At 44.8% G+C, this 22,877-nt stretch overlaps 1 protein-coding gene across 1 annotated transcript in view; it reads left to right on the top strand.

Moving 5' to 3' along the window:
- The first annotated feature begins 14 nt into the window (after nt 1–14).
- fig4a (FIG4 phosphoinositide 5-phosphatase a) overlaps nt 15–22,877 on the top strand; it is a 134,858-nt gene continuing 111,995 nt past the window's right edge. Inside the window, exons 1-4 of the mRNA XM_046298728.1 lie at nt 15–200; nt 616–752; nt 4,607–4,705; nt 8,619–8,742. Coding sequence (XP_046154684.1) covers nt 690–752; nt 4,607–4,705; nt 8,619–8,742 — 286 coding nt within the window. The 5' untranslated portion in view covers nt 15–200; nt 616–689. The remainder of the gene's footprint in view (nt 201–615; nt 753–4,606; nt 4,706–8,618; nt 8,743–22,877) is intronic.

Genomic DNA, 22,877 nt, shown 5'->3' with positions numbered 1-22,877 from the left:
GACCGTGTGAGGACTCGTCTCAGCGGAAGTTTGTGACAGTCACCTGATCGAAACAAACGCATGATCAGGGAGGTGCATTGCAAAATAGTTTGCTTTTCTGTATTTGGCACTGCTGTCAAATTGGGTTTTTGATTAAGCATGGTTTGAAACAACATCTTAAGGAGCAGTTTAACATGCCTCGTATCAGCTAACGACATTTGGTGAGTCATATGGTAGCGATATGTTGTCAAACAAGCCAACGTTGGGTGCAATCATTACGCCGATTCTGTTGAAAAACGTTTCACAGAAAACCGTTTCCTCCAAACGAAAAACGCAAGCGAGAGTTTCTATTGGACAAATTCAGATCGTTCCCTCCCCGTTATGTTCCGTTTGCTTTATTTGCTTTCGTTTGTTTCTAAAACTGGTAACGGTTTCCTTAATGAATACACCCATGCTCGCCATGGTTTGGCACTATCTTACTGACGGTGACAATGTCAGCTAGCTACAATGTTTCCACTTTATAGCAGTCATCTTTAATGCAACAGATGTAATGCTTGTTTATAACTTTGTAACGTATTCTGTTTGTCAATTGACTTGAAGTTGACATCCTCGAATCTCTCTAATATCCTTCCCCAGTGTGAACTCCACAAAAAGCAGCTGACAGTCTCGTCCATCGAGTCTGTGAAGTTGGTCTTCGTCAAATCTTCACCATGCCTCTGTCAGCAGCCGTCATCAGTGGAGTACAGAAGTTGGTTCTGTACGAAACTAGAGCCGTACGTTTCACAGCATTTCCCCTAGACTTGATGAATGCATTATTCTCTCAAACATGGGCTGGAGGAAGCCTTCCATACGTTTTGCTCATAATGCATAGCTTATTTATTAACACATGAAGTATATGGTTGGTATGTCCATATTACACTGTCTTAACTGTCATTTATAAACTATTACAAGGTGTTGGATATTTAGTCACGATTGCATTCAATATCTCAACTGGAAGACAATATTTTTAGCAGACCATTTGCCCATTGTCTTATGTTATGACCTATTGTTTACAGTACATTAACACTAGATGGCAGTATAGGCACTGATATAACGCAGTTTCTCTGGACCCCGCAATGGCGAAGTTCGAGTACCGATTGCTGTCCCTGGTGCTGAAATAGCGACATGTCTGTGTGTGTGCATGCCTATCGATTCGATGATAGGCTTTCTGTGGTGCCAGGTCTTAGCTTTGCTTTAAATAATGGATACATGTTCATTGGTAGGCTTCTTTGCCCGTAGTTTTCTTATGTTAAGCCTAACATTTCACGAAGCTATACACCATGTCGCAATGCTGCCATTTTTAAAATGCTGACTGGTGGCAATGATGTAATACTTGTTTAGTAATTAAAGTTGGAAATTCAAACATTGCAGATAATAAATGTTTGATGCAACAGCATACTTGTTATATATATGTATAGGCTACCTGAACCTGCATGACATGAGCCATCCTCATGCTCTCTCCCAGCTTCGATAGAAAGTTATTGTGCATAAAACCAGTCCTTTAATGCCAAATAAGTCCGCCCACCCTCAAAACAATATCTTACTTGTGGTTTTATTATGCAGTGTACGATCTATAGCTATATACTGTATCTAGCTGCTATTAATAAACTTTAAATTTCATTTATTATTTATTATTATTATATAATATTCATTTTATTACACAGAAAATAAAGGGAAAAATTAGATGGCTTGAGGATAAATTCAGCCACAATTTTTTTGTTGAACTCAGTGGGTTGTGTGCTGCTAATAGCCGACCCAAATGGGCAGCTATATTCAAGGTAAATTAAATCAAATTAGATCCAAATTGAGACTTCCCTGGCCTCCTGAAGTTTTTTTTGTGCAAATGTTTTCACATGGCCTGTATGTCCAGGTTGCAAGGACCGACTGTTTTCTATACTGAGTATTGCCAACCCAGAGTCTTTCCTGACACATTGTGCATTATTTGTCCATGGAGCTGCACACAATTTAAATTGAGTCTTGAATGATGCATGCCAAGATATACCAGAGATAAGGGACTGTTGATATTACAACCATACAACTCCAATGCCGGTTCACCAGTATGAACGAAATTGAAAACATCTTTGTTTTTGTTCAAGTCCTCGAACTGTTGTCTGCTAAATATTATCATCTGATTATAATCTGGCAGCAATTAAGGTGAATGATAAACTAAATTAAAGATTTGACAGAACTGCTGTATTTGAAGCACAACCCTGTAGCTACCATACCTGTAGCTCTCGCGTCTACAGAGATATTGTTTTCTAAACAACAACAAAAGTCATAAAGGACTACCTAAGAAACATTAGGCTCTCTGTCTATGTCCTTATGAACACACTCATTGCACTGGCGCCGTCGTAGCCTTAACTACGGCATTTGTTCACTGAAGTACTAATGACTTTTTAGAGGGTTACTGTCAACTATTTTATAAAAAAATTAAATCGACTTCAATGACTGGCGCATGGGGCCCCAGAGCTCGTGGGCCCCCCTGCCTTGTGGGGGCTGCGGTGGTGTCTTGAATGCCAGTATGGGTAGGAGTATGTTGTAACATCTAAACATACAGTGGGGCAAAAAAGTATTTAGTCAGCCACCAATTGTGCAAGTTCTCCCACTTAAAAAGATGAGAGGAGGCCTGTAATTTTCATCATAGGTACACTTCAACTATGACAGACAAAATGAGGAAAAAAAATCCAGAAAATCACATTGTAGGACTTTTAATGAATTTATTTGCAAATTATGGTGGAAAATAAGTATTTGGTCACCTACAAACAAGCAAGATTTCTGGCTCTCACAGACCTGTAACTTCTTTAAGAGGGTCCTCTGTCCTCCACTCGTTACCTGTATTAATGGCACCTGTTTGAACGTGTTATCAGTATAAAAGACACCTGTCCACAACCTCAAACAGTCACACTCCAAACTCCACTATGGCCAAGACCAAAGAGCTGTAAAAGGACACCAGAAACACAATTGTAGACCTGCACCAGGCTGGGAAGACTGAATCTGCAATAGGTAAGCAGCTTGGTTTGAAGAAAAATTATCACAAGAACGGTGAGCAAAAATCCCAGAACCACACGGGGGGACCAAGTGAATGATCTGCAGAGAGCTGGGACCAAAGTAACAAAGCCTACCATCAGTAACACACTACGCCGCCAGGGACTCAAATCCTGCAAATCCTGCCGTGCCAGATGTGTCCCCCTGCTTAAGCCAGTACATGTCCAGGCCCGTCTGAAGTTTGCTAGAGAGCATTTGGATGATCCAGAAGAAGGACAAAGAATGCTGAGTTGCATCCAAAGAACACCATACCTACTGTGAAGCATGGGGTGGAAACATCATGCTTTGGGGCTGTTTTTCTGCAAAGGGACCAGGACGACTGATCCGTGTAAAGGAAAGAATGAATGGGGCCATGTATCGTGAGAGTGAAAACCTTCCATCAGCAAGGGCATTGAAGATGAAACGTGGCTGGATCTTTCAGCATAACAATGATTCCAAACACACCACCCGGGCAATGGAGTGGCTTCGTAAGAAGCATTTCAAGGTCCTGGAGTGGCCTAGCCAGTCTCCAGATCTCAACCCCATAGAACATCTTTGGAGGGAGTTGAAAGTCTGTGTTGACCAGCAACAGCCCCAAAACATCACTGCTCTAGAGGAGATCTGCATGGAGGAATGGGCCAAAATACCAGCAACAGTGTGTGGAAACCTTGTGAAGACTTACAGAAAATGTTTGACCTCTGTCATTGCCAACAAAGGGTATATAACAAAGTATTGAGAAACTTATTTTCCACCATAATTTGCAAATAAATTCATAAAAAATCCTACAATGTGATTTTCTGGATTTTTTTTCTCATTTTGTCAGTATAGTTGAAGTGTACCTGTGATGAAAATTACAGGCCTCTCTCGTCTTTTTAAGTGGGAGAACTTGCAAAATTGGTGGCTGACTAAATACTTTTTTGCCCCACTGTATACCTTTTTACAACACAAAGTTACTTGCAGCTGCATTCAGAAGACGGACAGAGATGGGTCCTCATACTAAAATAACTGATAATCTGATCATCAACTTGATTTGATGCATCAGAAGTGTTAATGTTGGGCTGGAACAAAAGCGCGCAAACGCTATGGGTCTCAGCAAGACGGCCTAGGATTGAGTAACACGTTTTGTGAAGAGCCAGCATTGACTACGTTGTAAAAGTTTCAGGTCAGCACTGCCCCTTTCATTGGCTCACTCGTGTTCAGACATGAGCAACACAGAGGTGTAGATGATAGGTAGAACAGGACAGAATTAACTCAGTTCCAGACTGTACTATCAACGTGTTCATACTGGACGTCCCCACATCAAATCTCACACCAATATAGAAACACATAAGGGTCGGAAGAAAGAGACTCATGTAGCATCTTAATTGTGTTAGTGAGAAAAGTCCTGCATGAAAAAGAAAAGCATGTCTTGTATTAAATACTGTTTTAAATTGTACTTTTCTCTCATCTTCTATCTACCAAAGCACTGCTTTCATCCCACTGTTGAGTGAGGCTCAATGTTTCATCCATGATGTACTTTATTGTGTGATGTAATCACACACTTTCATGTGTTCTTTGATTACAGAGGTATTTCCTTGTGGGGAGCAATCACGCCCAAACCAAACACCGTGTTCTGAAAATCGACCGCACTGAGCCCAAGGACCTGGCGATTATTGATGATAAGGTGAGTTGCTGCACGTCAAACCACTGCTTGAGAGTAGCAGCGACCATTGCCCTTGTTGTACAGCACCCCTCAGGGAAAATTGTACAATCAGTCACCTGGTCCTAAGTGTGTATGGGTGACAGATTTGGCTCATAGTTTAAGAGACTACTACTACATTATCACTCATCCCCTGCAATCAGTCATTACCAAGGTGTATGAGAGTGGAGGACATTTGTTTGTTCTCATCATCAGAATGATAAGGATTCTAATTGGTTTGTTATTATTGTACATAGTGTCAACTGGTGAGCTCTCTTTCCATCCATCATCATCCTCCCATTCGTTCCTGTAGATTAGGGGTTCCCAAACTTCTCTCTGGGCCCCCTCCCAGGATTGGGGAACAACCCGTGCCCTTTCTATTTCTGTGGGTACAAGCACTGTACATGACACAAACTGTTCACACCCCTCTTGTTGGTGGAGAGAATTCTGCAGATTTAAAGCTTATTTCCTGTAATTCTATTCATTTTGTCATGGGGTGCAAAGAACATTTAGCAGTTTTAAAGCTAATTGTCTTGCAATTTTATACATTTGCCTAATGTGTATTCAAGTGATACTGGAGTGACAATGAAAATGACAAAAATGGCAAACATTAAAAAATATAAATAAATTATGAGCATGGCCTTATTTCTATTACAGCATATTGGCTGACTGTCATTCATATTCCATTCACCCAGCTCAATGTATCAGCGATATGTTTAGACTACTACATGATACTCAAATTTTCCCTATACCCATCATGAGGTTGCTACAACCTAGAATATGAATAAAAGTTTACAACGTAGATGCACACAGGTTGAGAGAATTTTGAGCTATCAAGGTGACAGACAGTGGCACAAAATACCACCTTGCAGACTCTTGCCTAAATCTAGCTGATCTAGGGTGTAATCATCAGTCCAAAAGTTTCTATTGGACAAATTCAAAGTATATTTATCCCTGTTCCCTTTAAGAAACGTTTTTCAACAGAATCGGCGCAATGAATACACACCCCTGATCACACGCAAGTACAGTTCACTTTCATACCAGACACATACATCTAGCTCAGAAAGTATTCAAACTTTTCCACATTTTGTTTTACATTACAGCCTTTTTCTAAAATGTATACAATAAATGTTTTCCTCATCAATCTACACATAATACCCCATAATGACAAAGCAAAAATAGGTTTTTAGAAATGTTAGCAAAAATAAAAAACAGAAATACCTTATTTACATGAGACCCTTTGCTATGAAACTCGAAATTGAGCTCAGGCGCATCCTGTTTCTATTGATAATCATTGAGATATTTCTACAACTTGATTAAACCCAAGGCAGTGGTCGAAGAAATTGTCCATAGAGCTCCGAGACAGGATTGTGTTGAGGCACAGATCTGGGGGAAGGGTGGCAAAAAATGTCTGCAGCATTGAAGGTCCCCAAGAACACTGTGGCCTCCATTCTTAAATGGAAATAGTTTGGAACCACTAAGACTCTTCCAAGAGCTGGCCGCCCGGCTAAACTGAGGAATCGGGGGAGAAGGGCCTTGGTCAGGGAGGTGACCAGGAACCCGATGGTCACTCTGCCATAGCTCCAGAGTTCCTCTGTGGAGAGGGGAGAACCTTCCAGAAGGACAACCATCCCTGCAGCAATCCACCAATCAGGCCTTTATGGTATAGTGGCCAGATGGAAGCCACTCCTCAGTCAAAGGCACATGACAGCCTGCTTGGAGTTTGACAAAAGCAGAATCAAGATTCTCTGGTCTGATGAAACCAAGATGGAATTCTTTGGCCTGAATGCCAAGCCTCGCATCTGGTGAAAACCTGGCACCATCCCTACGGTGAAGCATGGTGGTGGCAGCATCATGCTGTGGGGATGTTTCTCAGCGGCAGGGACTGGGAGACTAGTCAGGATCAAGGCAAAGATGAACGGAGCAAAGTACAGAGAGATCCTTGATGACAACCTGCACCAGAGCGCTCAGGACCTCAGACTGGAGAGAAGGTTCACCTTCCAACAGGACAATGACCCTAAGCACACAGCCAAGACAATGCAGGAGTGGCTTTAAGTGGCTTTAAATGGCCTAAAGTGGCTCAGCCAGAGACCGGACTTGAACCCGATCGAACATCTCTGTAGACCTGAAAATAGCTGTACAGTGACGCTCCCCATCCAACCTGACAGAGCTTGAGAGGATCTGCAGAGAAGAATGGGAGAAACTCCCCAAGTAAAGGTGTGCCAAGCGTCATACCAAAGAAGACTCGAGCCTGTAATCGCTGCCAAAGGTGCTTCAACAAAGTTCTGAGTAAAGGGTCTGAATACTTATGTAAATGTGATATTTAATCATTTTTTAAAAGATTGATGAGGGCTCCCGAGTGGCGCTGTGGTTTTAAGCACAGCATCTCAGTGCTAGAGCCGTCACTACAGACCCTGGTTTGATTCCAGGCTGTATCACAACTGGCCGTGATTGGAAGTCCCATAGGGCGGCGCACAATTGGCCCAGCATTGTTATGGTTTGGCCGGGGCAGGCCGTCATTGTAAAATAATTTATTCTTAACTGACTTGCCAAGATAAATAACATTTTGAAAAATAAACAATTTAATCTATTTTAGAATAAGGCTGTGAAGTAACAAAATGTGGAAAAGTCAAGGGGTCTGAATACTTACCAAATGTACTATATATATAATTGCTTCTCAAATCTATCTACGCGCTCTCTCCTCCTCTCACCTCTTCGCTTGTGGACCAGTGCATAACACATCAGCTGTCTTTGAAAAAACCTTTCCAAGTCAAACCTTCATATGACTGCTAACCGCTTTACACCGCCTACATTGTTGTCATGTCGTGCTAGAACTAAGTTGTTAATAAACCCACTACAATCATGCAGTATAGTGAAGTCAGCAGAAATCAGTTTAGTAGTTACACTGGCAGGCCTCGTTGGCAATAAATGAGTAAAACCAAAAGCTTACCTTGACTTGGAAGAGTTCCAGTGTTGGATAGCCATAGCCAGCTAGTTAACATCCCTCTCTGTTTGAGTCGGGTGTTTGAGTAGGCTAAACTAGTTATCTGGAATTTGACTATACTACAAAATATATCTTGCTCTCTCTCTTGCTTTTCCTTAATTTTGGAAGAAATTATTTTTTCCCCCAAACTGTTCAAATATTGTCTTTCTCTCTTTTTGAGTCAACTACTTGCTACATGTTATGTACTGCAGTGCTAGCGAGCTTCAGCTTATACTATCAGTACAAAATTAATTCTCTGATCCTTTGATTGGGTGGACAACATTTCAGTTCATGCTGCAAGAGCTCTGATAGGTTGGAGGATGTCCTCTGGAAGTTGTCATAATTATTGTGTAAGTCCATAGAAGGCGGTGAGAACCATGAGCCTCCTAGGTTTTGTCAATGTACCAAGAGGAGGACAGAAGCTAGCTGTCCTCCAACTACACCATGGTACTACCCTGCTGCTGAGGCTATTGTAGACCTTCTTTGAAAAACAGTGTGTTCTAATACTTTTTTTGGTGATGTGAATATAGTTAGTGTAGTTTTATCTAAAAAGGATAACTTATTTTTTAAATGTTTCACTTTATATTGTAATGAAATTCACTGTGGATGATCCTCCCCTTCCTCCGCTGAGGAGCCTCCACTGGCACAGTATGTACGGTTCTGTTCTCTGCATAAGGAATGGTTGTACTGTCTGAGACGTTATGTTGTGATCACAGCAGAATTAATATTAAAATGTTTTTCAGTGTTCTGAAATCCTAAGGCTAGCACAGAAAAACATATTGACCACAGCCGGGGCTTAATCCCAAGATGTCTATGGGATGTGCTGTTTCTACTGCTTGCACCTGTCTCAGCCAGAAGCTCAGTTTGAAAGAATCCAGAAGCACACTATTAACAATACGTCCCTCTTGTCCCCAGCATGTCTACAACCAGCAGGAGTTGAGGGAGCTCCTGGGACGGCTGGATCTGGGCAACCGCACCAAGATGGGCCAGAAGGGCTCCTCAGGTCTGTCCAGAGCTGTGTCAGCCTATGGCATCGTGGGTAAGATAGTCCTCCTTGGACCCTCAGTCCTCACAACTACTTCTCCTCTACCAGTTGCCACAGGAACGGCCATGAGCCTGTCGGCATGTCTTGTCTTGTGAGAACTGCACATGAGGGTTTTGGCTGAGATGTGTAGGCTAGTAGGACTGTGGTAAGGAGAGTTGATCCTGAAGCAGTCACTAAGGGCAGAAAGTGTGTTTTCTGTCCCTGTGTTGCTGAGGAAACCATCCTTTGGAGGGTTCAGAGATATTATAGAGTTAGTGCTCCTAGCAGGATCTTTAAAAAAACTTGTTTTACAAGAGGCTAATCAATGCAGTCACTTGTTTTGGTTTACTTAATTTTTTATTTATTTATTTATTTCACCTTTATTTAACCAGGTAGGCTAGTTGAGAACAAGTTCTCATTTGCAACTGCGACCTGGCCAAGATAAAGCATAGCAGTGTGAACAGACAACACAGAGTTACACATGGAGTAAACAATTAAGTCAATAACACAGTAGAAAAAAAGGGGAGTCTATACAATGTGTGCAAAAGGCATGAGGAGGTAGGCGAATAATTACAATTTTGCAGATTAACACTGGAGTGATAAATGATCAGATGGTCATGTACAGGTAGAGATATTGGTGTGCAAAAGAGCAGAAAAGTAAATAAATAAAAACAGTGTGGGGATGAGGTAGTTGAAAATGGGTGGGCTATTTACCAATAGACTATGTACAGCTGCAGCGATCGGTTAGCTGCTCAGATAGCTGTTGTTTGAAGTTGGTGAGTGAGATAAAAGTCTCCAACTTCAGCTATTTTTGCAATTCGTTCCAGTCACAGGCAGCAGAGTACCGGAACGAAAGGCGGCCAAATGAGGTGTTGGCTTTAGGGATGATCAGTGAGATACACCTGCTGGAGCGCGTGCTACGGATGGGTGTTGCCATCGTGACCAGTGAACTGAGATAAGGCGGAGCTTTACCTAGCATGGACTTGTAGATGACCTGGAGCCAGTGGGTCTGCCGACGAATATGTAGCGAGGGCCAGCCGACTAGAGCATACAAGTCGCAGTGGTGGGTGGTATAAGGTGGTTTAGTGACAAAACGGGTGGCACTGTGATAAACTGCATCCAGTTTGCTGAGTAGAGTGTTGGAAGCAATTTTGTAGATGACATCGCCGAAGTCGAGGATCGGTAGGATAGTCAGTTTTACTAGGGTAAGCTAGGCGGCGTGAGTGAAGGAGGCTTTGTTGTGGAATAGAAAGCCGACTCTTGATTTGATTTTCGATTGGAGATGTTTGATATGAGTCTGGAAGGAGAGTTTGCAGTCTAGCCAGACACCTAGGTACTTATAGATGTCCACATATTCAAGGTCGGAACCATCCAGGGTGGTGATGCTAGTCGGGCATGCGGGTGCAGGCAGCGATCGGTTGAAAAGCATGCATTTGGTTTTACTAGCGTTTAAGAGCAGTTGGAGGCCACGGAAGGAGTGTTGTATGGCATTGAAGCTCGTTTGGAGGTTAGATAGCACAGTGTCCAATGACGGGCCGAAAGTATATAGAATGGTGTCGTCTGCGTAGAGGTGGATCAGGGAATCGCCCGCAGCAAGAGCAACATCTTTTGATATATACAGAGAAAAGAGTCGGCCCGAGAATTGAACCCTGTGGCACTCCCATAGAGACTGCCAGAGGACCGGACAGCATGCCCTCCGATTTGACACACTGAACTCTGTCTGCAAAGTAATTGGTGAACCAGGCAAGGCAGTCATCCGAAAAACCGAGGCTACTGAGTCTGCCGATAAGAATATGGTGATTGACAGAGTGGAAAGCCTTGGCAAGGTCGATGAAGAACGCTGCACAGTACTGTCTTTTATCGATGGCGGTTATGATATCGTTTAGTACCTTGAGTGTGGCTGAGGTGCACCCGTGACCGGCTCGGAAACCAGATTGCACAGCGGACAAGGTACGGTGGGATTCGAGATGGTTAGTGACCTGTTTGTTGACTTGGCTTTCGAAGACCTTAGATAGGCAGGGCAGGATGGATATAGGTCTGTAACAGTTTGGGTCCAGGGTGTCTCCCCCTTTGAAGAGGGGGATGACTGCGGCAGCTTTCCAATCCTTGGGGATCTCAGACGATATGAGAGAGAGTTGAACAGGCTGGTAATAGGGGTTGCGACAATGGCGGCGGATAGTTTCAGAATTAGAGGGTCCAGATTGTCAAGCCCAGCTGATTTATACGGGTCCAGGTTTTGCAGCTCTTTCAGAACATCTGCTATCTGGATTTGGGTAAAGGAGAACCTGGAGAGGCTTGGGCGAGGAGCTGCGGGGTGGCGGAGCTGTTGGCCGAGGTTGGAGTAGCCAGGCGGAAGGCATGGCCAGCCGTTGAGAAATGCTTGTTGAAGTTTTCGATAATCATGGATTTATCGGTGGAGACCGTGTTACCTAGCCTCAGTGCAGTGGGCAGCTGGGAGGAGGTGCTCTTGTTCTCCATGGACTTCACAGTGTCCCAGAACTTTTTGGAGTTGGAGCTACAGGATGCAAACTTCTGCCTGAAGAAGCTGGCCTTAGCTTTCCTGACTGACTGCGTGTATTGGTTCCTGACTTCCCTGAACAGTTGCATATCGCGGGGACTATTCGATGCTATTGCAGTCCGCCACAGGATGTTTTTGTGCTGGTCGGGCAGTCAGGTCTGGAGTGAACCAAGGGCTGTATCTGTTCTTAGTTCTGCATTTTTTGAACGGAGCATGCTTATCTAAAATGGTGAGGAAGTTACTTTTAAAGAATGACCAGGCATCCTCAACTGACGGGATGAGGTCAATGTCCTTCCAGGATACCCGGGCCAGGTTGATTAGAAAGGCCTGCGGGGGGGGGCGATCAATTCACAAATGGTGTCCAGGGCACAGCTGGGAGCTGAGGGGGGTCGGTAAGCAGGCGGCAACAGTGAGAGACTTATTTCAAAATTAGAGTAATTTTCAAAATTAGTAGTTCGAACTGTTTGGGTATGGACCTGGAAAGTATGACATTACTTTGCAGGCTATCTCTGCAGTAGACTGCAACTCCACCCCTTTGGCAGTTCTATCTTGACGGAAGATGTTATAGTTGGGTATGGAAATCTCTGAATTTTTGGTGGCCTTCCTGAGCCAGGATTCAGACACGGCAAGGACATCAAGGTTAGCAGAGTGTGCTAAAGCAGTGAGTAAAACAAACTTAGGGAGGAGGCTTCTGATGTTGACATGCATGAAACCAAGGCTTTTCACAGAAGTCAACAAATGAGGGTGCCTGGGGACATGCAGGGCCTGGGTTTACATCCACATCACTTGCGGAACAGAGAAGGAGTAGTATGAGGGTGCGGCTAAACGCTATCAAAACTGGTCGTCTAGAGCGTTGGGGACAGAGAATAAGAGGAGCAGGTTTCTGGGCATGGTAGAATATATTCAGGGCATAATGCGTAGACAGGGGTATGGTGGGGTGCGGGTACAGAGGAGGTAAGCCCAGGCACTGGGTGATGATGAGAGAGGTTGTATCGCTGGACATGCTGGTTGTAATGGGTGAGGTCACCACATGTGTGGGAGGTGGGACAAAGGAGGTATCAGGGGTATGAAGAGTGGAACTAGAGGCTCCATTGTGAACTAAAACAATGATAACTAACCTGAGCAACAGTATACAAGGCATATTGACATTTGAGAGAGACATACAGCGAGGCATACAGTAATCACAGGTGTTGAATTGGGAAAGCTAGCTAAAACAGTAGGTGAGACAACAACAGCTAATCAGCTAGCACAACAACAGCAGGTAAAATGGCGCTGACTAGGCAACGGGGCCGACAGATAAAACAAACAAGCAAAATGGAGTACCGTGATTAATGGACAGTCCAGCGTGCATCAGCTATGTAGCCAAGTGATCAGTGTCCAGGGGGCAGCGGTGGATGGGACAGGGAAGCTGGACTGGCGAGTTGTTATCCAGGTTAAAAACTAACAATGACTAAATAACTTGTAGCTAGTTAGTTGGTTAGCTTCTGGAGGTTCTTGAGTGTGTTCTAAACATTTTAAAAAATAATAGCGATTCCATATCACATTGGGTGAGGCAGTTTTCCGGAAGGTATAAACAAATAAAAAATCGGAAAGAGATAGAAAGTAAATATGGGTCCAGTGAGTGTTTACGACGCGGCGATGCAGACGGTTAGCAGGCCTATGCTAACAAGCTAACAGTTAGCAGGCAGGGGGTAAACAAGGTAGCAGTTAGCGGACCAGGGCTAAACAAGCTAGCAGTTAGCAGGGCGAATTAGCAAGCAAGGAGATAGCAAGGGCTAGAGAGTTAGCCTTTGGGGGACGTCACGCTGGGGTGAGTCTGTTTATTCCTCTTCATGCGGTGACATCGATAGACCGGTCGTGGGCCCGGGTATTGTAGCCCAGGAGTATGCTATGGTGGTAAGCACAGGTGCACTGGCCGGGCTAGCTTCAAGCTAAGTGGGTGGAAACGCTAGCCAGGAGTAATCATCCGGGGTTGCGGTTTAGCTAGATAGCTAGTTGTGAAGATCCAGCTGAAAAATGTTCCGTTTGCGGTGGGAATCCGGGGATAAAAAATAAATAGGTCCGTTATGCTCTGGTTAGCGTCGCGTTGTTCGAACTGGCGAGAGCTTTCCGAGCTAAAGGTTAGCTGATGACCGGTTAGCTGAAGACCGCAAGCATAGCAGGCGGTTAGCTGGCTAGCTTTAGTTGAGGGGTTCCGGTTCCGAAGTAAATATAAATACTTTAGGAAAAAAATAGCTACATTGGGTGAGGCGGGTTGCAGGAGAGTATTTGGAAGCTTAGGTTTAGGCAAAATGTTTTTAAAGATATGCGAAGAAAAATATGTAAAAACGAAAAAGAAACGATATATACAAGGGACACGACACGACAGGACGACTTACTGCTACGCCATCTTGGATTCGAAAAAAGTTGACCAAATAAAGGCTTAAAAGCGTAATCCAATCCCATTCAAATGTATTTCTGGCCTTAGTCTCTATGCCTGTTTCTACTCTCATAAGCATGTGACACGACCTGATCTCTCAAGACCTTCAGTGGCCACTTGAAGTTCGACAATAACCAACTTCCTGCTGGTTATACCATTTTCCCACATTTTTCTCTTGAAAACCAATTTTGTTACTTAATTGGTAATTTCGGTGTCTGAACCTGAGAGATGTATTTAGTCTTTTTCCCTGGAAGAATGAAGCATCTCAAGGTGAAATGGCTGCTAATTTGGGGTTGTGATGCTCTTGCTAGTAGAAATGTCAAGCTTTGAGATCAAGTTCACACTGAACGGAGGGAAGAAGGGATCCTGAGAGGGGAGCGTCACACAGCCTTATTATCCTTCTGTCGTTTCTGTACACACACACGTGCGCGCACACGCACACAAGCCCATTTACTTGGTGGCTGAGTCAGATGACATTCAGTAGTTTGACCAGACAATGTTGTGACGCTTTAATCATGGTGCCTTGTTCCAACCATTTCCGGGCCAGTGTGTTTGTAGAATTGTACCAACAGGTAATAGGTCTGACACTAGTGTGAATGCCATTCATCCCCCATCAGCCCTGATCTACATACAGTAATGGGGAGAACAACAAACAGATGTGCGCAAGCAAGGGCGCACAGGTATACACATACAGTGCCTTCAGAAAGTAGTCAGACCCCTTGACTTTTTCCACATTTTGTTAGGTTGCAGCCTTATTCAAACTACACACAATAACCCATAATGACAAAGCAGAAACTGTTTTTAGACATTTTTGCTAATTTATTAAAAATAAAGAACTGCAATATCACATTTACATAAGTATTCAGACCCTTTACTCAGAACTTTGTTGAAGCACTTTTGGCAGTAATTAAAGCCTTGAGTCTTCTTGGGTATGATGCCACAAGCTTGACACATGTGTAATTGGTGAGTTTCTCCCATTCTTCTCTGCAGATCCTCTCAAGCTCTGTCAGATTGGATGGGGAGTGTGTCTGCCCAGCTATTTTCAGGTCTCTCCAGAGATATTCGATTGGGTTCAGGTCCAGACTCTAGCTGGGCTATTCAAGGACATTCAGAGACTTGTCCCGAAGCCACTCCTGCGAGGTCTTGGCTGTGTGCTTAGGGTCGTTGTCCTGTTGGAAGGTGAACCTTCTCTCCAGTCGGAGGTCCTCAGTGCTCTGGAGCAGGTTTTCATCAAGGATCTCTCTGTATTTTGCTCCGTTCATCTTTCCCTCAAACCTGACTGGTCTATCAGTCCCTGCCACTGAGAGACATCCCCACAGCATGATGCTGCCACCACCATTTTTTAAATATTTTTTTATTTTTTTATTTCACCTTTATTTAACCAGGTAGGCTAGTGGAGAACAAGTTCTCATTTGCAACTGTGACCTGGCCAAGATAAAGCATAGCAGTGTGAACAGACAACACAGAGTTACACATGGAGTAAACAATTAACAAGTCAATAACACAGTAGAAAAAAAAGAGAGTCTATATACATTGTGTGCAAAAGGCATGACGAGGTAGGCGAATAATTACAATTTTGCAGATTAACACTGGAGTGATAGATGGTCATGTACAGGTAGAGATATTGGTGTGCAAAAGAGCAGAAAGGTAAATAAATAAAAACAGTATGGCGATGAGGTAGGTAAAAATGGATGGGCTATTTACCGATAGACTATGTACAGCTGCAGCGATCGGTTAGCTGCTCAGATAGCAGATGTTTGAAGTTGGTGAGGGAGATAAGTCTCCAACTTCAGCTATTTTTGCAATTGAGGATCTCATCTCGATACCTAATGGCAGTCAGGCTACCTCTGGCGAGCACAGGGAGGGCTGTGCGGCCCCCCAAAGAAATGCCAATCCCAAACACCATGACTGACCCACCGCCAAACCGGTCATGCTGGAGGATGTTGCAGGCAGCAGAAAGTTCTCCACGGCGTCTCCAGACTGTCACGTCTGTCACATGTGCTCAGTGTGAACCTGCTTTCTTCTGTGAAGAGCACAGGGTGCCAGTGGCGAATTTGCCAATCCTGGTGTTCTCTGGCAAATGCCATACGTCCTGCACAGTGTTTGGCTGTAAGCACAACCCCCACCTGTGGACGTCAGGGCCTCATACCACCCTCATGGAGTCTGTTTCTGACCGTTTGACCAAACCCATGCACATTTGTGGCCTGCTGGAGGTCATTTTGAAGGGCTCTGGCAGTGCTCCTCCTGCTCCTTCTTGCACAAAGGCGGCGGTAGCGGTCCTGCTGCTGAGTTGTTGCCCTCCTACGACCTCCTCCACGTCTCCTGGTGTACTGGCTTGTCTCCTGGTAGCGCCTCCATGCTCACTATGCTGACAGACACAGCAAACCTTCTTGCCACAGCTCGCATTGATGTACCATCCTGGATGAGCTGCACTACCTGAGCCACTTGTGTGGGTTGTAGACTCCGTCTCATGCTACCACTAGAGTGAAAGCACCGCCAGCATTCAAAAGTGACCAAAACATCAGCCAGGAAGCATAGGAACTGAGAAGTGGTCTGTGGTTATCACCTGCAGAACCACTCCTTTATTGGGGGTAATTTCCACCTGTTGTCTATTCCATTTGCACAACAGAAGGTGACATTTATTGTCAATCAGTGTTGCTTCCTGAGTGGACAGTTTGATTTCACAGAAGTGTGATTGACTTGGAGTTACATTGTGTTGTTTAAGTGTTCGCTTTATTTTTTTGAGCAGTGTGTATATATATATATTCATATACATATACATATATATATATATATACATATATATATATACATATATATATATATATACACACACAGTTGACGTTGGAAGTTTACATACACTTAGGTTGGAGTCATTTAAAACTTGTTTTTCAACCGCTCCACACATTTCTTGTTAACAAACTATAGTTTTGGCAAGTCGGTAAGGACATCTACTATTACTTTTTTTTTCAACAATTGTTTACAGACAGATTACTTCACTTATAATTCACTGTATCACCATTCCAGTGGGTCAGAAGTTTACATACACTAAGTTGACTGTGCCTTTAAACAGCTTGGAAAATTCCAGAGAATGATGTCATGGCTTTAGAAGCTTCTGATAGTCTAATTGACATAATTTGAGTCAATTGGAGGTATACCTGTGAATGTATTTCAAGGCCTACCTTCAAACGCGGTGCCTCTTTCCTTGACATCATGAGAAAATCAAAAGAAATCAGCCAAGACCTCAGAAAAACAATGGTAGATCTAGACAAGTCTGGTTCCTTGGGAGCAATTTCCAAATGCCTGAAGGTACCACGTTCATCTGTACAAACAATAGTACGCAAGTATAAACACCATGGGACCACGCAGCCGTCATACCCATCAGGAAGAAGATGCGTTATGTCTCCTAGAGATGAACGTACTTTGGTGCGAAAAGTGCAAATCAATCCCAGAACAACAGCAAAGGACCCTGTGAAGATGCTGGAGGAAACAGGTACAAAAGTATCTATATCCACAGTAAAACGAGTCCTATATCAACATAACCTGAAAGGCCGCTCAGCTAGGAAGAAGCCACTGCTCCAAAACCGCCATAAACATGCCAGACTACAGTTTGCAATTGCACATACTCTACTCAGACTGCATCCAGTTTGCTAACACAGTGCAATCCATTTTGTTACCAAATCACCTTATACCACCCACCACTGCGACCTGTATGCTCTAGTCTGCTGGCCCTTGCGACATATTCGTCGCCAGACCCACTGGCTCCAGGTCATCTATAAGTAAAGCTCCGCCTTATCTCAGCTCACTGGTCACGAAAACAACACCCACCCGTAGCACACGTTCCAGCAGGTATATCTCACTGATCATCCCCAAAGCCAACACCTCATTTGGCTGCCTTTCCTTCCAGTTCTCTGCTGCCAGTGACTGGAACGAATTGCAAAAATTGCTGAAGCTGGAGACTTATATTTCCCTCAATAACTTTAAACATCTGCTATCTGAGCAGCTAACCGCTCGCTGCAGCTGTACATAGTCCATCTGTAAATAGCCCACCCAATCTACCTACCTCATTCCCATACTGTTTTTTATTTACTTTTCTGCTCTTTTGCACACCAGTATCTCTACTTGCACCTCATCATCTGCTCATTTATCACTCCAGTGTTAATCTGCTAAATTGTAATTCTTCCCTACTATGGCCTATTTATTGCCTACCTCCTCATGCCTTTTGCACACTGTATATAGATGTTCTTTTTTTTCCTACTGTGTCATTGACTTTTTATTGCGTTATTGGATTGTTTATTGTTTACTCCATGTGTATCTCTGTGTTGTTCTCTGTGTCACACTGCTTTGCTTTATCTTGGTCATGTCACTACCTGGTTAAATAAAGGTGAAATAAAATTAAAACATGGGGACAAAGATTGTACTTTTTGCAGAAATGTCCTCTGGTTTGATGAAACAAAAATAGAACTGTTTGGCCATAATGACCATCCTCATGTTTGGAGGAAAAAGGGGGAGGCTTGCAAGCCGAAGAACCCCATCCCAACCGTGAAGAACGGGGGTGGCAGCATCATGTTGTGGGGGTGCTTTGCTGCAGGAGGGGCTGGAGCACTTCACAAAATAGATGGCATCATGAGGACAGAAAATGATGTGGATGTATTGAAGCAACATCTCAAGACATCAGTCAGGAAGTGAAATTTTGATCACTAATGGGTCTTCCAAATGGACAATGACCCCAAGCATACTTCCAAAGTTGTGGCAAATTGGCTTAAGGACAACAAAGTTAAGGCATTGGGGTGACCATCACAAAGCCCTGACCTCATTCCTACACCAGCTCTGTCAGGAGGAATGGGCCAAAATTCACCCAACTTTTTTGTGGAAAGCTTGTGGAAGGCTACTGGAAACGTTGGACCCAAGTTAAACAATTTAAAGGCAATGCTACCAAATACTAATTGAGTGTATGTAAACTTCTGACCCACTGGGAATGTGATGAAAGAAATCAAATCTGAAATAAATCATTCTCTCTACTATTATTCTGACATTTCACATTCTTAAAATAAATTGATCCTAACTGACCTAAGACAGTGAATTTTTACAAGGATTAAATGTGAGGAATTGCAAAAAACTGAGTTTAAATGTATTTGGCTAAGGTGTATGTCAACTTCTGACTTCAACTGTATGTATGCGTGTGTGTGTGTATATATATAACACACACACTTTTTTTCTTTTTTCTTTTTTTTGTGTGTATTTTACTGTTTTTTTTCTCCCCAATTTTGTGGTATCCAATTGTTTTTAGTACCTACTATCTTGTCTCATCGCTACAACTCCCGTACGGGCTCGGGAGAGACGAAGGTTGAAAGTCATGCGTCCTCCGACACACAACCCAACCAAGCTGTACTGCTTCTTAACACAGCGCCTATCCAGCCCGGAAGCCAGCCGCACCAATGTATCGGAGGAAACACCGTGCACCTGGCGATCTTGGTTACACCGTGCACTGCGCCCGGCCCGGCCCGCCACAGGAGTCGCTGGTGCGCCATGAGACAAGGATATCCCTACCGGCCAAACACTCCCTAACCTGGACGACGCTAGGCCAATTGTGCGTCGCCCCACGGACCAACTTTTCAGTTAATCGTTCAGCACTAATTGTTTAAAGTTTAAACATTCACACCAACAGACACCCAATCTATTTTTTCTAACTGAAATTGACTGTCATTGCAATTGGCTACGTAGGTAACATGGCAAGGCCTACAGAGAAACATTTCTTGGAAGTCCTTTGTATCGAGCTGGATGGTGATTTAGAACAGGGGTTCTCAAACTTTTTCACTCAGGCCCCCCCTTCTGGCACAAGTCAGGTTTTCTCCCTTGAGTACACTACCTGAGGTTGCCACTGGAGAACACCCTTGGGTTATTTCCAGTATCCAGGTGTCCCTGATTGGGCTTATTGGGATCACCTGCTGGATGACTATTTAGGTTCCTCTGTGGACTGGTCCAGTTGCTCAGGTCTCCTGTTTTGTTCAGTGTTCCTTTGCTTTGTTGTTTTGCTAAGAAGACCTTAAGTAAATATTCTGGATTTACCCTTACCTCTTTGCCTGGTTCCGAGTTCGTACTAGCACTAATATCACAGTAGACCTGAGACTCAAAATGGTCCCAATAGAGATGTCTCTGCCATCCGAGGGACACTCAGCTCCACCACTTACAGTCGGCTCTCACTCACATGGAACAGTGATTGGTCGCCATAAGGCGTGGCTGAAATCATTGTCGGAGGATTTAGGAACGCTTGTGTTCACTCTGCAGACGGGAGCAACTTCTGCTGCACCTTCGAACCCTTCACTTTCTACCAGTTCGTCTTCCTCCCCTCGGGAGCCTCATCTCCCAGCACCGGAGCGCTATGAGGGGCATCCTGGCAGGTGTTGTGGGTTCCTGCTTCCATGTTCGCTGGTCTTCAAATTGCAGGTCTTAACGTTTCCCACCGAGCGTGACATATGTCATCTCCTTGCTCTCAGGACGGACTCTCCAGAGTGGCATATGTCATCTCCTTGCTCTCAGGACGGGCTCTGGCCTGGGCCACGGCCATCTGGGAGCAGAAATCAGACATTTGTTTTAATTGGCAAAGCTTCACCCAGGAGATGAGGGTTTTTGATCACCCAATCAGTGGCAGGAACGCTGCTCAAAGAATCATTTCGGACGGTCGCCGCTGAGAGCGGTTGGAATATAGAGGCACTTCACTCTGTTTTTCTGAACAGACTCAGCGAGATTCTCAAGGATGAACTGGCTTCCCGGGACAGCCCTGACACTCTGGAGGAGCTTATCATTCTGGCCATCCTGATTGACAACCGGCTTCGGGAACGTCGTCATGAGAGGATGAAGGGGTCCCAAATTGGTTCCAGTGTTTCGGGCCCCGCTAAGGGAGTCCATTCTTCATTTGTTTCACTGCCGTATGCTGGGCCTGCTTGTCCTGTATTCCATCATGGTTCTCAATTCGTCTATGGCTACCATCTGTTTCCTGGATTGTACATTAGCTCGCCAACAGAGGCTGCCACTCACTAAGCTGGACACTCCGTTGTTGGTCACTGTGCTGGATGGTCAACCCTGGGAAGGTGAAGCAACTCACCATGCCTGTTCAGCTACGAGTTCTGGATGGCCATGTGGAGCTTAACCAGTTACATCTGGTGGACTCTCTTGAGCTTCCCCTGGTTCTTGGACATCTGTGGCTTTCCACCCATAATCCTCAAATTGCTTGGCCTTCGGGAAGAGTTCTGGTGTGGAATCCTTCATGCCAGTTCACCTGCCAGCAACTCTCTCCACACCTTTCCAGTCCTGCTTGTCTGGAGACTTCTGATCCTCCAATTCCTCTGGATGGGAATGACAAGCCTGATCTTTCCCATGTACCTTGGGATTCCTTGGATTTGGGTCAGGTCTTCAGCAAACAAGGGGCCAGCAAACTACCACCTCACAGGCCCTACGATTCTGCCATCGGCCTCCTGACCGTTACCACTCCTCTTAGAAGAGGGCTGTATTCTCTCTCAGGTTCAGAGACTGCAGCCATGAACAGTTATATTAAGGAGGCGCTGGCGGCTGATTTTATTCCTCCGTCCACTTCACCTGCAGGAGCGGGTTTTTTCTTTTGTTGGGAAGAAGGATGGGGGATTACGTCCCTGTATCGATTCCTGGGGTTTAAATAACATTACCATCAATAACCATTACCCCCTTCCTCTTATGTAATAAGCTTTTGAGAAACTCCAGGGAGCAATGGTTTTCTAAATTGGATTTACAGAATGCGTACATTCTGGTGCGCGTCAGACAGAGAGACGAGTGGAAGACAGCGTTCAACACTCCTAATGGACATAATGAGTACCTGATCACGTCGTTTGGACTTAATAATGCTCCAGTCGTTTTCCAGGCCCTGGTTAATGATGCGCTGCGTGACTTCCTTCACCAGTTCATGTTTGTGTACATCCTCATCTTCTCCAAGTCCATGGTTGAACACATCCAACATGCCCGCCAAGTTCTTCAGACTTCTCGCTCATCACTTGATTGTGAAGCCCAAAAAGTGTGAGTTTTACATTCCTCAGATCTCCTTCCTGGAGTACATTGTGTCTCAGGGCTGTGTACTGATGGACTCCCAAAAGGTAGGATCAGTGGTCAACAGGCCACGACCCAGCACAGTCAATCAAGTTAATTGTTTTTTTTCAAATTTTCCTGGAGATTTGTGAGGAACTTTAGTGCTGTGGCGGCGCTGTTGACAACGCTCATCAAGGGCTTGGCTAGGCATGTATGCTGGACCTCTGCTGCTTAGAAGGCGTTCCAGGACCTGAAACGTCAGTTTTCTTCTGCACCCATTCTCGTTCATGCGGATCCTTCTCTTTCCTTTGTGGTAGAGGTGGATGCCTCTGACGTTGGCGTTGGGGCTGTTCTGTCTCAGCGCTCGGCAAAAGACCAAAAGCTTCATCCCTGTGCCTTCTACACCAGGTGTCTCACTCCAGCGGAGAGGAACTATAATGTCAGCAATCGGGAGCTTTCTTGCGGTCAAACTGGCTTTGGAGGAGTGGCGGCACTGTTTGGAGGGCTCGGAACATCGCTTTACGGTTTGGACTGACCACAAGAACCTGGTCTATATCTAGGAGGTTAAACTCCTCAACCCACGGCAGGCTCGTTGGGCACTCTTCTTCACTCGGTTCAGATTCACATTATCTTACCGTCCGGGGTCTAAGAACGTGAAGCCGGATGCCCTCTCTCGCCAGTCCTGATGCCCTCTCTCACTTGAATCCATCATCCCCAGGTTGCTCATCCTTGCGCCAGTGTCCTGGGGTATAGATACTGTCCTGAGGGAGGCGCAAGGTAGGGAGGCAGTTCTAGATGGCTGTCCACCTAACAGACTTTTTGTTCCTCTTGGGGCACAGTCCAAGGTACTTCAGTGGGATCACTCGGCGCGTCTCACCTCTCATCCGGGAGGGCAGCGAACGCTAGAGTTTTTGAGGAGGAGGTTTTGTTGGCCCTCGGGCGGAGGCAGACACTCAGACCTTTGTGGCTGCCTGTCCGACATGCGCCCGGAACACGACTTCTTGTCAGCAGCCTCTGGGGCTTCTTCATCCACTGCCAACACCTTCTCGACCTTGGAGACATCTCTCTATGGATTTCATCACGGGCCTTCCATCCTCAGAGGGAGACACGCCATCCTGGTCATTGTGGACCACTTTTCCAAGGCGGCACATTTCATTC

The sequence above is a fragment of the Oncorhynchus gorbuscha genome, linkage group LG14 (assembly GCF_021184085.1).
Source record: "Oncorhynchus gorbuscha isolate QuinsamMale2020 ecotype Even-year linkage group LG14, OgorEven_v1.0, whole genome shotgun sequence".
Taxonomy (NCBI): domain Eukaryota; kingdom Metazoa; phylum Chordata; class Actinopteri; order Salmoniformes; family Salmonidae; genus Oncorhynchus; species Oncorhynchus gorbuscha.
This window is presented reverse-complemented; position numbering and strand designations above follow the sequence as displayed.